The 12,492-nt window shown below is 38.6% G+C and overlaps 1 protein-coding gene across 5 annotated transcripts in view; it reads left to right on the forward strand.

The window, feature by feature from the left end:
- LOC137130664 (cullin-9) overlaps nt 1–12,492 on the forward strand; it is a 41,025-nt gene that overhangs the window by 22,279 nt on the left and 6,254 nt on the right. For 3 of the 5 annotated variants that reach the window (XM_067511088.1, XM_067511097.1, XM_067511128.1), the window contains 16 exons: nt 13–184; nt 267–372; nt 643–738; nt 846–1,021; nt 2,217–2,350; nt 2,644–2,829; nt 3,615–3,644; nt 4,645–4,781; nt 4,881–5,063; nt 5,170–5,327; nt 6,151–6,349; nt 6,680–6,851; nt 7,436–7,581; nt 7,921–8,047; nt 8,997–9,202; nt 10,449–10,708. In XM_067511088.1, coding sequence (XP_067367189.1) covers nt 13–184; nt 267–372; nt 643–738; nt 846–1,021; nt 2,217–2,350; nt 2,644–2,829; nt 3,615–3,644; nt 4,645–4,781; nt 4,881–5,063; nt 5,170–5,327; nt 6,151–6,349; nt 6,680–6,851; nt 7,436–7,581; nt 7,921–8,047; nt 8,997–9,202; nt 10,449–10,708 — 2,488 coding nt within the window. The remainder of the gene's footprint in view (nt 1–12; nt 185–266; nt 373–642; nt 739–845; nt 1,022–2,216; nt 2,351–2,643; nt 2,830–3,614; nt 3,645–4,644; nt 4,782–4,880; nt 5,064–5,169; nt 5,328–6,150; nt 6,350–6,679; nt 6,852–7,435; nt 7,582–7,920; nt 8,048–8,996; nt 9,203–10,448; nt 10,709–12,492) is intronic. The other 2 variants (XM_067511107.1, XM_067511116.1) reach the window with 2 other exon arrangements.

The following is a 12,492-nucleotide window of genomic DNA, read 5'->3' on the forward strand; positions in this document are numbered from 1 at the left end:
TGTTGTGTTCAGGTTCTAGTGTGGAGCTGAAGGAAGACAAGTGCTGGGAGAAGGTGGAGGTCTCGTCCAATCACCATCGAGCAAACAAACTGACAGACAAGAACCCTAAAACCTACTGGGAGTCCAACGGCTGCACTGGCTCGCATTTCATCAACATCTACATGCATAAAGGAGTCATCATCAGGTACTGGTAGTACTGCTCATTGCCACTTGTACTGAGGCTTCTGCAATTACAGACCAATGACTCTCTGCCGCGTACCTAACAGACAGCTGGCCATCCTGGTGGCCACTGAGGACTCCAGCTACATGCCGGCCCGGATTCTGGTTCTAGGCGGTGATGACCCGACAAACATCAACACTGAGCTCAACACGGTAAGTCTTTTTTCAGATGGAGGCAGGGTTCGTTTCATTTAAGGGCTACGTTGAATCTGCCTATGTGTTTGCGTCACAGTGGACCAGCAAAGCAGAACCAACCCACTTTCTCCTGTGGGTTCAGGTTTCAGGTTGGTCAGTTCTGAAGTAGAAAAGCAGCTTTTTTTCAAATATGGTGTGTGAAACTGTTTACAAATTTGATCTCAGAAGGTGGGATGATGTTGGTGAACAATGAATTCGACCCACCCTGTTGTGTTTGTGTCTGTGCAGGTGAATGTGACTCCGTCGGGCAGTCGGGTGGTTCTGCTAGAGAACATGACTCGCTTCTGGTCCATCATCCAAATCAGGATCAAGAGATGTCAGCAGGTCAGGCTTTGAGCTCAGCTCTTTGTGTATAAGGCTTTGTTTTCAGGTTTTGACACCCCTCCCCGTCTCTCTTTCTCTGTCTCTCTTTCTCTCTCTCTCTCTGACAGGGTGGTATCGACACACGGGTCCATGGTTTTGAGGTTCTAGGTCCAAAGCCTACATTCTGGCCTGTGTTTAAGGAGCAGCTGTGTTGTCGCACGTACCTGTTCTACAGCACTAAAGCCCACACCTGGTGTCAGGAGGTGATGGAGGACAAGACACAGCTGCTGCAGCTTTTCAACAAGTATGACTCCTGCAAATAATACTGTTGACAAATACCAATACTACTGTAAAACCTTTACATTTCTTATTACTGCAGCTTTTTAAAAGGGACAAATACTGCTATAATATTTAATACATTACAACTACAGTAAAATGTTGGGGCTTTAAGAAAAGATGTTCCTCAGGCAGACACTGAGATATTAATATTGTTACCATGCACTAAGAACTGCAGTTCTGGGTGGTAAATTGCCTTCGTAAGGTTGATATTCACACCCCTTACCCCCACCCCCTGTAGACAGTACAGAAGCAGCAGAATAAAGAGGATAAGATAGAGCTATGCCTCCACCTTTTTTCTTTTTTTTTCCTTTTTTTTTTAATGAAAGTCTGCCCAAAGTCCAACTGAGACAAAAACTAAAGCAAAGTTACCCACAGAAATCTTATTTATGTATTTATTTATTTTTGCATTGTGCATCTCAGCTTTCTCTCTTTGAGCTGTCATTCTGAGTCACCATACAAAAAAAGGGCACATGGAAAAATTTCTGTGAATATACAGTTACAATCTGTGAGCCATGCTTCTATAATAAGTCCATATAACAATCTTCCTGCTCTAAAACTGCTTTAGTTCACCATACTTTTGACAACTGTATATCCTACAACAGCAAATTTGACTAAACTCGACTATGGTCTACATTTTAGCCAGAGACTAAAACTAGTCAGATGCCAAAATCAACACTGAAGTCACGTTTACTTTACCTTGATGGGGACATCCCATAAACATCTCTCATTTTCATCTGCTGTCCCTTGACAGATATTACAATGTCACAACAAAAAATCTATATAAAAGATTAAACATACAAACATTACTAAAAATTCTTACAGCGTAAGCAATATAGTACAACAATTAAACACAAACTAGCATTCAACTAATATGAAATTTGCATATAAAAAATAGGTAACAAGAAAACCAAGACAAATGAATGAGAATAATAGCCAGGACAAATTTATCAAAGCAAGACCATTTAGTATCTTGGTCTATTGAACCAGATTTTCCCAACTTAGAAGTTCATAAAAAGTTCAAGGTCCAAAGTACTTGTGACATTGAACATGTTGCTATCTTAATACTTTGAAGAAAATACTAAGCATCTAATTTGTATATCACTTATATTTTTGTCCATATCTCCCAGGCCTAGTTCTAACTTGTATTTCTGTGTGTTCAGACTGAATAGCGCTTTGAGACACGAGCAGATGTTTGCAGATCGCTTCCTACCAGATGCGGAAGCAGCTGAAGCACTGGGTCGAACCTGCTGGGAGGCTCTGATCACCCCCATTGTCCACAGCATTACATTGACAGGTACGTACGTACACACACACACACACACACACACACACACACACACACACACACACACACACACACACACACACACACACACACACACACACACACACACACACACACACACACACACACACACAGGTGTCACTGACATAATGCACCAGCCAACCTCATGTTGAATATCAAAATTAAATCAAACAGTGATTTGAAGTTGATAAGCAGCAGCCGACAGCTCTTCACAACAGAAATGTGAGATCTTTGTGCACAGAATGTCAAAACAACATAAAATGCTCTGTGTGTTTACCCAGAATCCTCAGCACCCAGTCCTCTGTCCTGGCTGCTCAGTGAGTACCTGGATAATGCTGAGTTGGCCCGACGCTGCAAGGGCCGGGCGGCCATCTTTAACTCCAGAGTGAGACGTCTCACACACCTTCTGGTACACGTAGACACGAGTCGACCGGACAGCGAGGAGCTTAAACCTCCCGTCAAATCCAGTGAGTCTCAAAGCACAGATGGCAACAATGAGTGGTTTTCTATATCTCTGCCTTTGCTGCATTTTGGTAGTTTTGAACAGTGTTCAAGTAACAAGTAATCTTCCAAACTGTCTACATCTCCAGCTGCAGCAGATACGCCACTTGAAGGTGCATCTTAAGAGAACTGCCATTATGTCTTAGTTCCTATTCTTGTTGATATAGTAGCAGGTGTCCATAAATATATATTGTAAATGAATCCGCTCCTATAGGACACAGTAGTTTGGGCTAATGTTTTTGTTAGAAATCTAAATCAGGTAGTGTGTGGTTAAAACATGTCAGCTATATGAAGTTGGTCACAAATTTCTTATTTATTTAAAACTATTTATTTATTTATTTATTTATTTATTTATGTATTTAAGTCTATAGCTACATGCACTCTCATCTTTAGTATTTTGGGAAATCTGTTGCTGAATAAAAGTACAGTAGCCAGAATGCTGAATGAACCACATTTAGTCCTATTTATGGTGTTTCTTTACGTCATGAAAATGCAGATTCTTAATGTAGATAAACATAGCCAGTTCATGCAGCCGTTTTCTAAAGTTTCTCCAGAGTTAAAAAGCCCTCTGAGCAACCAAGAGTGATTATTTGGATTTATAGCTGCAGTACCCCATAAATGTTCCCATCTGCCCTTCGGGAGGTTTACGTCATTGTCATATCAACTGGAAAGAACGATGTGTACCATGTTAAGGATGAATTCAGAATTATTTTTTTTCAGTCCATGTTTAAAGAGTTTATTTTGTTTCCAGAAGGCCTTAACAGAAGCAAAGAGCTAAAGAGTAAGTAACAGCTTAGTTCAGAGGCCAGCCTGTTGCATTTTGTTTGTTTCTGCTCTGCTCCTTGACATTTCATGTGTCCAAATGAGGACAGAATGTCATCTTGTTGCCCGCTGCTGTTTGACCTTCAAACTGTCCAGGAAAAAATGTTTGAGCCGATCATTGTCTCATGTTTCAAAAAATCCTAGAACGATATTGTATAAAAGCCTAAATAAAGAAAGTTCTTATCTTTTTTTCATTTGTTATGTTTTTGAGAGATTGGTCTCTTAGATTTATTTCTATCCTAGTAACATGGAGGTAATTGAAATGTAGTTGGTGTTGCTTTTGAGTATTAATGTACTGTAAAACTTAGACCAAATATTTCTCATTGGAGAAAACAACAATCACTGCGACTGTGACTGCGGTGGACAGATGGTTTGCTGGCAGGCTATTGCTGAGTGTAGAAGGATGGGTTCAGGCTGTAGCTGGTGTTTCGTGATAATCTGAATTGCCTCCCATGATTTGAAGGGACTGGAACCAGACATTAACCACCCAATTGATAATTGAAACGCCACCACTCTTGTCTTTGCATTTTTTTATATGTAGTAGTGTTGGCTCAAACATTTGCAGGTCAATAATCAGGTTATTTCTTTGAACCTAATATTGATTAAAAAAAAATTTGACTTAAATATGAAGCAGCAGACAATGTTGGACACTTTCTCCTCCTCATCTGAACTGACTAAACATTTAGCTGCAAACCTCAGGATGCATCTACACTCCATCTTTTTTCTTTCACTTAAGACTGCTCTTAATTTTACTGCAGACTTCCTGTTCCCATTGTAGCCACAACACAGATGTGATTTCTTTTCAGATAGAAAAGAAGGACAGGACAGAATCACGGCTTTATCTTTACATTTTTGGCTGCTGTTGTTGTTTCTTTGTTTTATTCTGATTAATTCTGATTGATTTGTTAAGGATAATCTTCCTACAGAAAACCAATTTTTTTTTTTAATTTGTTTGCTAGATGGTAAAGATGGGAAAAACAAAGACAATGCCTCCACATCTTCTTCCTCCTCATCTTCCTCAGTCAAGCCCAAAGTCAAGAGCAGCAGCAGTATTGCAGGCATTGCCCTCTGCTGGCAAGGAGTGGTACAGCGACAGGTAAGTTGATCTTTTAAAAACGTAATTTTTAAAAAGAAGATAAGCGTTCACTGTTCTGCACCAAACATATATGAGCATTGATGAACCTTCCCTTCTCAGGTCAAGAAGTTTCTGGAGACAAGCTGCAGTTTGCCGGACTTTGTGGAGCGTTACCGGACTCTGTACCTGCGGCTAAAAAATGCAATGGAGGAGCTGTTTGGACAGCAGACGGCCTTCGTCCTTGCTCTTCGACACGGCTTCTCTGCAGCTCTACTGCAGCTCTCCATCCTCAGAGCCATGCATGTAAGCATAAATATTGTATAAACCAATTTTAGCTCTGGTTTGACCGGTTGAACTCCGGTTTAGATGATATGTACACCGTTTTGATGACTGTTTGCTTTGTATGCAGGTGAGTGAGCGTTTTGCACAGTATATTGATCAGATGATCCAGGCCAGTGGAGTTGCATCTAGCAGTGTCGAGACTCTAGACCGGCTGCAGCAGTTTCTCGAACCAATACTTTTCCTGTCAGGCCTGGAGCTCGCCAACACTTTTGAACACTTTTACAGGTCAGAACACGGCAAGACCAACACAGCTGCTGGCAGTACAATAAGAAAGGATATTCAATAGTGTGTGGGATTGTCAACATAAACTAGATTTGAACCCTGTTTCTGTCATAAAACAGACATAAGTTGGCCTATTTTTTCCCTTTACAAACCAAGCTTATTTCTCTAAACTATATTTGTTTCTGTTTTAAAGGGTGATTCACACATTTTAACTAGCTTTCTATGGCTCTAATTTAGTGTGTAAATGTAAATTGCTTTTAAACTTCCCTCTGACTTCATTATAATCAAATATTTTAAAAATATCAGCGCATGGCTGAAAAACTCCTAAATCACCCAAAGAGTTGTTCATCATTAGAAGTTCACATAATGTGATTGGGAGGAAAAGCGGGTTGATCATGATTACAAACTTTATAGTGTCAGCAACAAGATGACATAATCTGAACTGAAGGTTCCTCCAAGTGATCTGGAGCCATTTATCAGCCAGAAGTAGAGAGATATTTTGATATAGGGAAGTTTAATGGAATTTATGTACATGTACTATGCAAACTGGAACCAAAAGAAGCAAGTTTAAATCAATGAAGGCGTCCTTTAAATTCGACTTGTCTTATGAACTTGACTTATTTATCTTATACACTAGGCTTAAGTCAGACTTGAAGTAGATTTATTTATGTAAAAGCAAAGTTTATTTACATTATTAAGCAGACCCCATGAGATTGAGCAGTTAGAACAGTAGCACACTAATAATGCTGTGGCTGACTGCGAACAGTAGTACCTTCATATCTTGATACTGGAAAGTATGAAATGAAAGGTGTCCCTGTCCCTTCAGGTATTACCTGGGTGACCGGCTGCTGTCTCAGGGGAACATGTGGCTGGAGAGTGCTGTGATTGAACAGGTTGGCAGCTGCTTTCCAAGTCGCTTTCCTCAGCAGATGTTGAAGAACCTAAGCGAGTCGACCGAGCTGCAGCAGGAGTTCCACCTTTACCGCCTGCAGCAACTGGACCGATGCCTGCAGGAGCAAGACCAGGTGAGCAAAATCAACAAAGCCCTCTCAAGGACATTGTAGTTTAAAATCAGTCAGGCTGATTTTACCTCTTCCTGCAAATGATTTTAAACAAACGTGAGGTGAATTCCACTATGTCTCCTAAAGTTTTGAACATATGTAAAGTAATTTGTCTTATTGTTTTCATTTGTAATTTATTTTAGGCATCTAAGCACCGTATATTTATAAAAATGTATTTGTGAATTTTGGAATTGTGTGAACAAAATCTTACTTTTCTCCAAAATGTAAATAATGTTAACATTGTTTTAAATGTGATTTTGATGCATGCAGTTTCTCTTTTGATATTTTGTGTAGATGATGGAGGAAGAGTGGGCTGAGTCAGAGGAGGAAGCGGAGGTCCAGGTTCTGGTTGTGTCTCCACGTTGCTGGGCCGTTTCCTCGCTCTGTTTCCTGGATGAACCCACAAAACATTTTCCAGCAGAACTCTGCTCCTACCTGAACCAGTTTACCCAATTCTACACCCACAGTCAGTACCAGTTCATGCTTGTTTCTTACCTCTCTTGTTTCTATATGAGCTTAAGCCAAGTTGCATCTGACTGAATTTCGATACAACCCAGTCTTCATTGTGTTACCTAATAAACCAGTTGTGGTTTCAATCAGTCCCTTTTCTGTTATAACCCAAGCTTATTTCTGTTATTAAACTAGGCTTATGTCAGGGATAAACTGGGCTTATTCATTTGGAAAGAAATAACAAAACTGGCTGTAATCAGGTTAAGTCAGGGTGATACCAGAGTGTTTTGACTAAACCAGGCTTAAGACAATCTGAAACCTAATCATTGTCCTAACCAAGCTTAGGAAATGCTTCAACCAGTGGCCTTTTTTATTTTTTAAAGTCAGTGTCAGGGAGTAATTCATTCAGGCAGAGGTATTTAACTATATATAACACAAATGTCACCAGAGCAGTGTTGAATCTTAAATCGTATTTTCTACTGTTGCTCAGTTAATTTTTGCACTTGGACTATAAACAGCACACATTTGTGTAATAGCTGTCAGGGCTATCCAGTTTTATTTTGATGTTTTATAGTATGTATATGTGCATTTGTGTTTCAGGTCAGTCCATTTACGGTCTGAGTCACTCTAAGCCTCGGCGGCTGCAGTGGACATGGCTTGGTCACGCTGAGCTGCAGTTTGGCTACTGGACGCTGCACGTCTCCACACTGCAGATGTTCATTCTGCTGCAGTTTAACACCCATAAAGTAATACATGCTCACATGACCCTAACCTTTACAGTTAACCAATTGTTAGGTTAAAAATCTAGGGCTTCAGGAGATCACTAATCTAGACACAAGTCTGACCCTGCAGAACCTCACTTCCACAGGTACCTAAATTCTGAATCGCGAAGACAGGATTGTGAGTTTTGTTCACAAGAATGCCCGTATTCAAATAAATGGAAAGGGATGCATTTTTGCATGGAGTGAAACTGACTGAATGGATGAATACATATCTTCCAAAATTAGACTTGTCCTAGAAACTCCCTTTATGTTTCTCCTGATGCAATCACTCTTACTCTTTGCTGGCTCTTTGTGTGACTGCAGGAGGTTCGAGTGGACGCTCTGCTGAAGGCAACCAGTTTGTCTACTGCCGTTCTGCTGCACGCTTTGACACCACTCATCAGTGAGGGAGGACCGCTGATCTGCAGCCACCCCAATGAACCCAGCCAGGGTCAGATACACCATCCATATACATCTCAGCTTGCTCTTCATCCTCCTTTTGTCTATCTGGGTCATCTACGCTTGTTTCTCTTTTAACCCAGACTTGAACCAAACACTTTACTCTTCTGTGAACAAGTTAAGTCAGTCTTTAATAATTCTTATTTCTGTTAAATGCCATGTGTATTTTTGTTTTAAACGGACTTGGTTTTTATGTTAAACCAGACTTGATTCAGGCTACAACTAATTTCTGTTATTTCTGTTAGTAATCAGTTAATTATGTTAAAAAACTGACTTATTTCTACTATTCTACTGAAACAGCTTTGCTTAAAATTGCTAATGATCAGCTGATTCTGGTCTTTTGTCCATCCTCATTCTGCTTGATCTGAGTGGAGCCTTTGACATAATTTTGCATTCCATCCTCTTGGACAGACTTCTTTCTATTGGCATCACTCATATAACCCTTGCTTGGTTTAGATCTTATCTCTCTGGCTGCACTCAGTTCATTCCCACCCACCACCATTCATCACCTCGCCCCTTCATGCCATGCCTACCTCCTCCACATCATCATACCCCCTGCACCCTCAGGTCGTCGTCTTTTATCTGTCTCACTGTCCTCTCTGCTCTACTCATCTGTTAAAGGTTTCCTATTCCGAGTGGTTGGCACAGATATCTGTACAGATGACATTAACTGATGACGCTGCAACAGTTGTCCTTGTTTATTTGTTTTCTGTTGCATTTTATTAACTTTTATTGTAATTCTTTTATTTTGCATTTATCTGTATGTTGACAGATATTTAACATAATATTATAAAGTTATCCTTCTTAATATCTCTTCTGTTATAAAACTTATATTTATATAAACATACTTGTTTTGCTATTAGCCACACATTATTTTTATAAGTCCAACTTATTTCTATTAGACCTGTTTTTAGTTTCTTCTGAACCCTCTCTGCTCTCAGGTATACTGCGGTTGAACCAGCAGGATCCATCTCGCAGTCTGGATGGTGTCCCCGCCTTGGTCCAGCTGCTGCCCAAACAGACGTACCTAAATGTGGATGAGGACGCAGCCGGGACACTGGAAAGGAAGAGAAACTACATCTATTGTCTGATCGTGCACATCATGAAGCAGGAGAAGGAGATGCACATTGACAACCTCGTCTTTAAGGTTAGACAAGAACCAGGGACAGAATCATTGTGTTGTGCACAGACAAATGCTGATACAGTACATGAGATTACAGACATTTCTACCAGCCCAGATATAAAATCTGAATATAGAGGTATGTTATTAACATGTCTATATATTTAACTAGGCCTTTACTAGGCCATTATGAGGACAATCTGCAGTGTGCGTTAGTACTGTTTCATATTGCAGTGACGACGTAACTTGTGAAAAATACTGAAGTCAGCATATTAGCTTAACTTATATACTGTGAAAAGAGGCCTTAAAGATTTCCATATTTGTTCTAATCATTTGGGTAATTGTGTACTTTCTGTTTCTAGTATGAGTTGCTTTACAGTAAAATCCTTCCTTAATCCACTGCACAGTTAGGCTGATGAGACACTGGCAGACATTGTCCAAATAAAGTGAGGAGCAACTGTACTTTGGATATCACTCATCAATACAATACTAAATCCTACTTGGAGTCACTGTAACTGGTGCACCAAATAAATGGTTACGCTCAAATATTCCATTGCATTTGGATGATCTGACAGGTCAGATTTTTGTGGAGCATATGGAGTGTGTTTAATTAAAATCTTTTTTTTTTTTCATTGCAATTCAGGGACTCTTTTGCTATGTGTCTATCCTGCATTTTTATCTGTATGATAAAAATACAATTTATTGGAAATGCCAGTGATTTATTTTTTCCTTCTCGTCAAATGTCCCCTGTTTAAAACTGTAGTGCACAGCAAGTAGTACTCAGCCACATAGCTGGTTTTAGTTAACTATGATTCAGCCACTATTTTGGCCCATACTTTTAGAACTCTGCTAATGCCCCATTAGGCTATTGGCTTTAACTTTAATAATAAAGTCACAGAGTACAGGATAAAAAGATATGAACAACACTTAGTTATTTAAATGAATTAACTAAATAAAAATGCATAAAGGCTTAGTTTGCAATTGCATTTTTAAGTTTAGGTGTCACATCCTCCCCTTTATATTAAACTTTATTTTCATTGTTAAATAATATTAAAACAAATGTGTGTTTTTTTGTTTTTTTTTTAAGTGAAACCTTTATTACTCAATTCATAGCCCTCAAAGCATCATGGAATCTACAATTCTTGTTATATATTCTTTACGCTCCACCATACATAGTGATGGGCTTCTGAATGAATCAGTGTTACCTCAGGTGTGTTACAGCAAGAATTGTAAGAATTACTTGGTCTTTTTTGGTCTCTCTGGTCTCTTTTAGGTTCTGGACTCATGTCAGAAACAGGAAGCATCTCGTTCTCCTGGCACCGGCCGTTTCAGCTGCAGCACCAGTGACGTGCTCTCATGCATCATGCATGTTATCAGCAAGGGATGCATCCGCCGCAACGATGAAAACCCGCACATCGTGGAGTTCCTCCCCGAAGACCCATCCACGCCTCAAAAAGGCCAGGCCCAGTTCTCCTTCAGCCGAACAGAGATCAGGAAGGAAGTTGTTGCCGCAGACAGCAGAGCTGACATCAGGTGTGACCTCTGACCTCACACACAGGTTTAATCTATCTGAATTTAGGATTGAGTGGTTGATACAGTGAAAGCTCTCTGCTTCCATTTGTGTTTTCCCTCAGTTCGTTTAGAAACGTCTTGGAGCAGTATTTTTCATTTTGTTTTATTTGTACGTCAGCTCACATGCATTTCTCATAATGTCTCGATCATCCTCATCCTTGTTGATTCGGCTGCATTAATAATCCCTCCCTGTGTGTTTTACTTGTTTTTAATATTATGAAAGAACCACTTTTTACCTCGTGTTCTAACCTTGTAACCCCAAATTTGGATCTTTCAAAACTCACGCCAACAATTACTTAAAAAAATAAACATGTATTAATTGCTTAGTTTTTTTTTTTCAATTGACGGAAAAATAACTGATTGGGTACTAACTCTTAAAAATAAGCCCGTTATTTATTGTTAGAAAAACATAATTGCATGTGTGTTAGTGTTTTTTCTGATTTAGACAAGTTTTCAAGGCAAGTCATGATGTGTTTTAGACAAGTCTTGTATGTTCAGCTGCTCATCGTGAAAGTGTTGCACCACAGATCAGTGAGAATGCAATGCTTGAAAAATTCTGTTTTCCCTTTTAATTGTTAAAAAAATTAGATTTTGTTTTTTCCAGGTAAAATTATTTGAAAAAAATTGGAGATTTTTTTTTTACAATTTATTTTACTAGCCATTTATTTATATACCATTTATTTCGACAAGTGAAGCAGTCCAATGAAACTGCACTGACAGAAACACTATGTAATTCTTCCAAAACAGCCAAAATGTAAATGTTTAACTTTATAAGTAAAGAAAATAAAGAAAAGATTAAAACTTTCAACCCTGCTTGTCGACTTGACTTTTTGTAATAAAGTGATGATCAACTACAGATTTATGACTATATCCTCAAGATTCATAAAATCTCAGACCTTGAAATGTAAATCAAATGTATTACTTTTGAGACAGAGTACTATCAACTGTAGTTAGTTAGGAAAGTAAGTTCAAACATCTTTCTAAACGTAAAAATACACATTGATGTGAATTGTGTTTATCATATAAAACATGAATACAATAATACACCGACAGTACAAGTAAATTCTCAACAATTTGTCGTATTGACTGAAGATGTAGGCCGAGCTGAATGTTTAAAATCTGAAATGGTCTCATCTAAATAGTTAAAAATAAATGTGGTTATGTCTACACATGACTACATATATACCAACATGTAAGATTAATGGCAACTATAAGTGGAGTTTTTTTGTTGTTGTAGAAATACCACGTTTTATAGTTTTTTAATTTAGATTTGAATAACTTTGTTTTTGAGTCTCCACCCCAGGTCATGTCTCCCTTTGGAAACAGAATCTATTTTCTAAGCTTTATCAAATTGAAAAAACATGATGCAACTTTCTAGGTTAAAAGTTTTTAACGCACTGTTTTCGTCACTGTAGGTTTGATGAGAACTGTTTTAAAAGAACTTCTGCTGCTTATGAAACACATTGGTTTCACTTTAATTCAGCTACAAAATGTTTTGTACTTCTTAAGAAGGATGTCAAGAAACCATCAATGTGTTGGCTTAAAAACAACTTTTATATATCTAACCCCTTCTGCGGATTAAACACGAAGAGTGCATTTTACATAACAAGTAAACTTTAAGTAATTTTAATTTTTGATTAGTAAATGTATTCATTAGTTATTAAGCAAATTAAAAATAATGGATTAATTAATAGTTTTGAATATTGGCAGCCCCAACTTCCATTACCAAATGATGATATTATATG

The sequence above is a fragment of the Channa argus genome, chromosome 1 (assembly GCF_033026475.1).
Source record: "Channa argus isolate prfri chromosome 1, Channa argus male v1.0, whole genome shotgun sequence".
Lineage (NCBI taxonomy): Eukaryota > Metazoa > Chordata > Actinopteri > Anabantiformes > Channidae > Channa > Channa argus.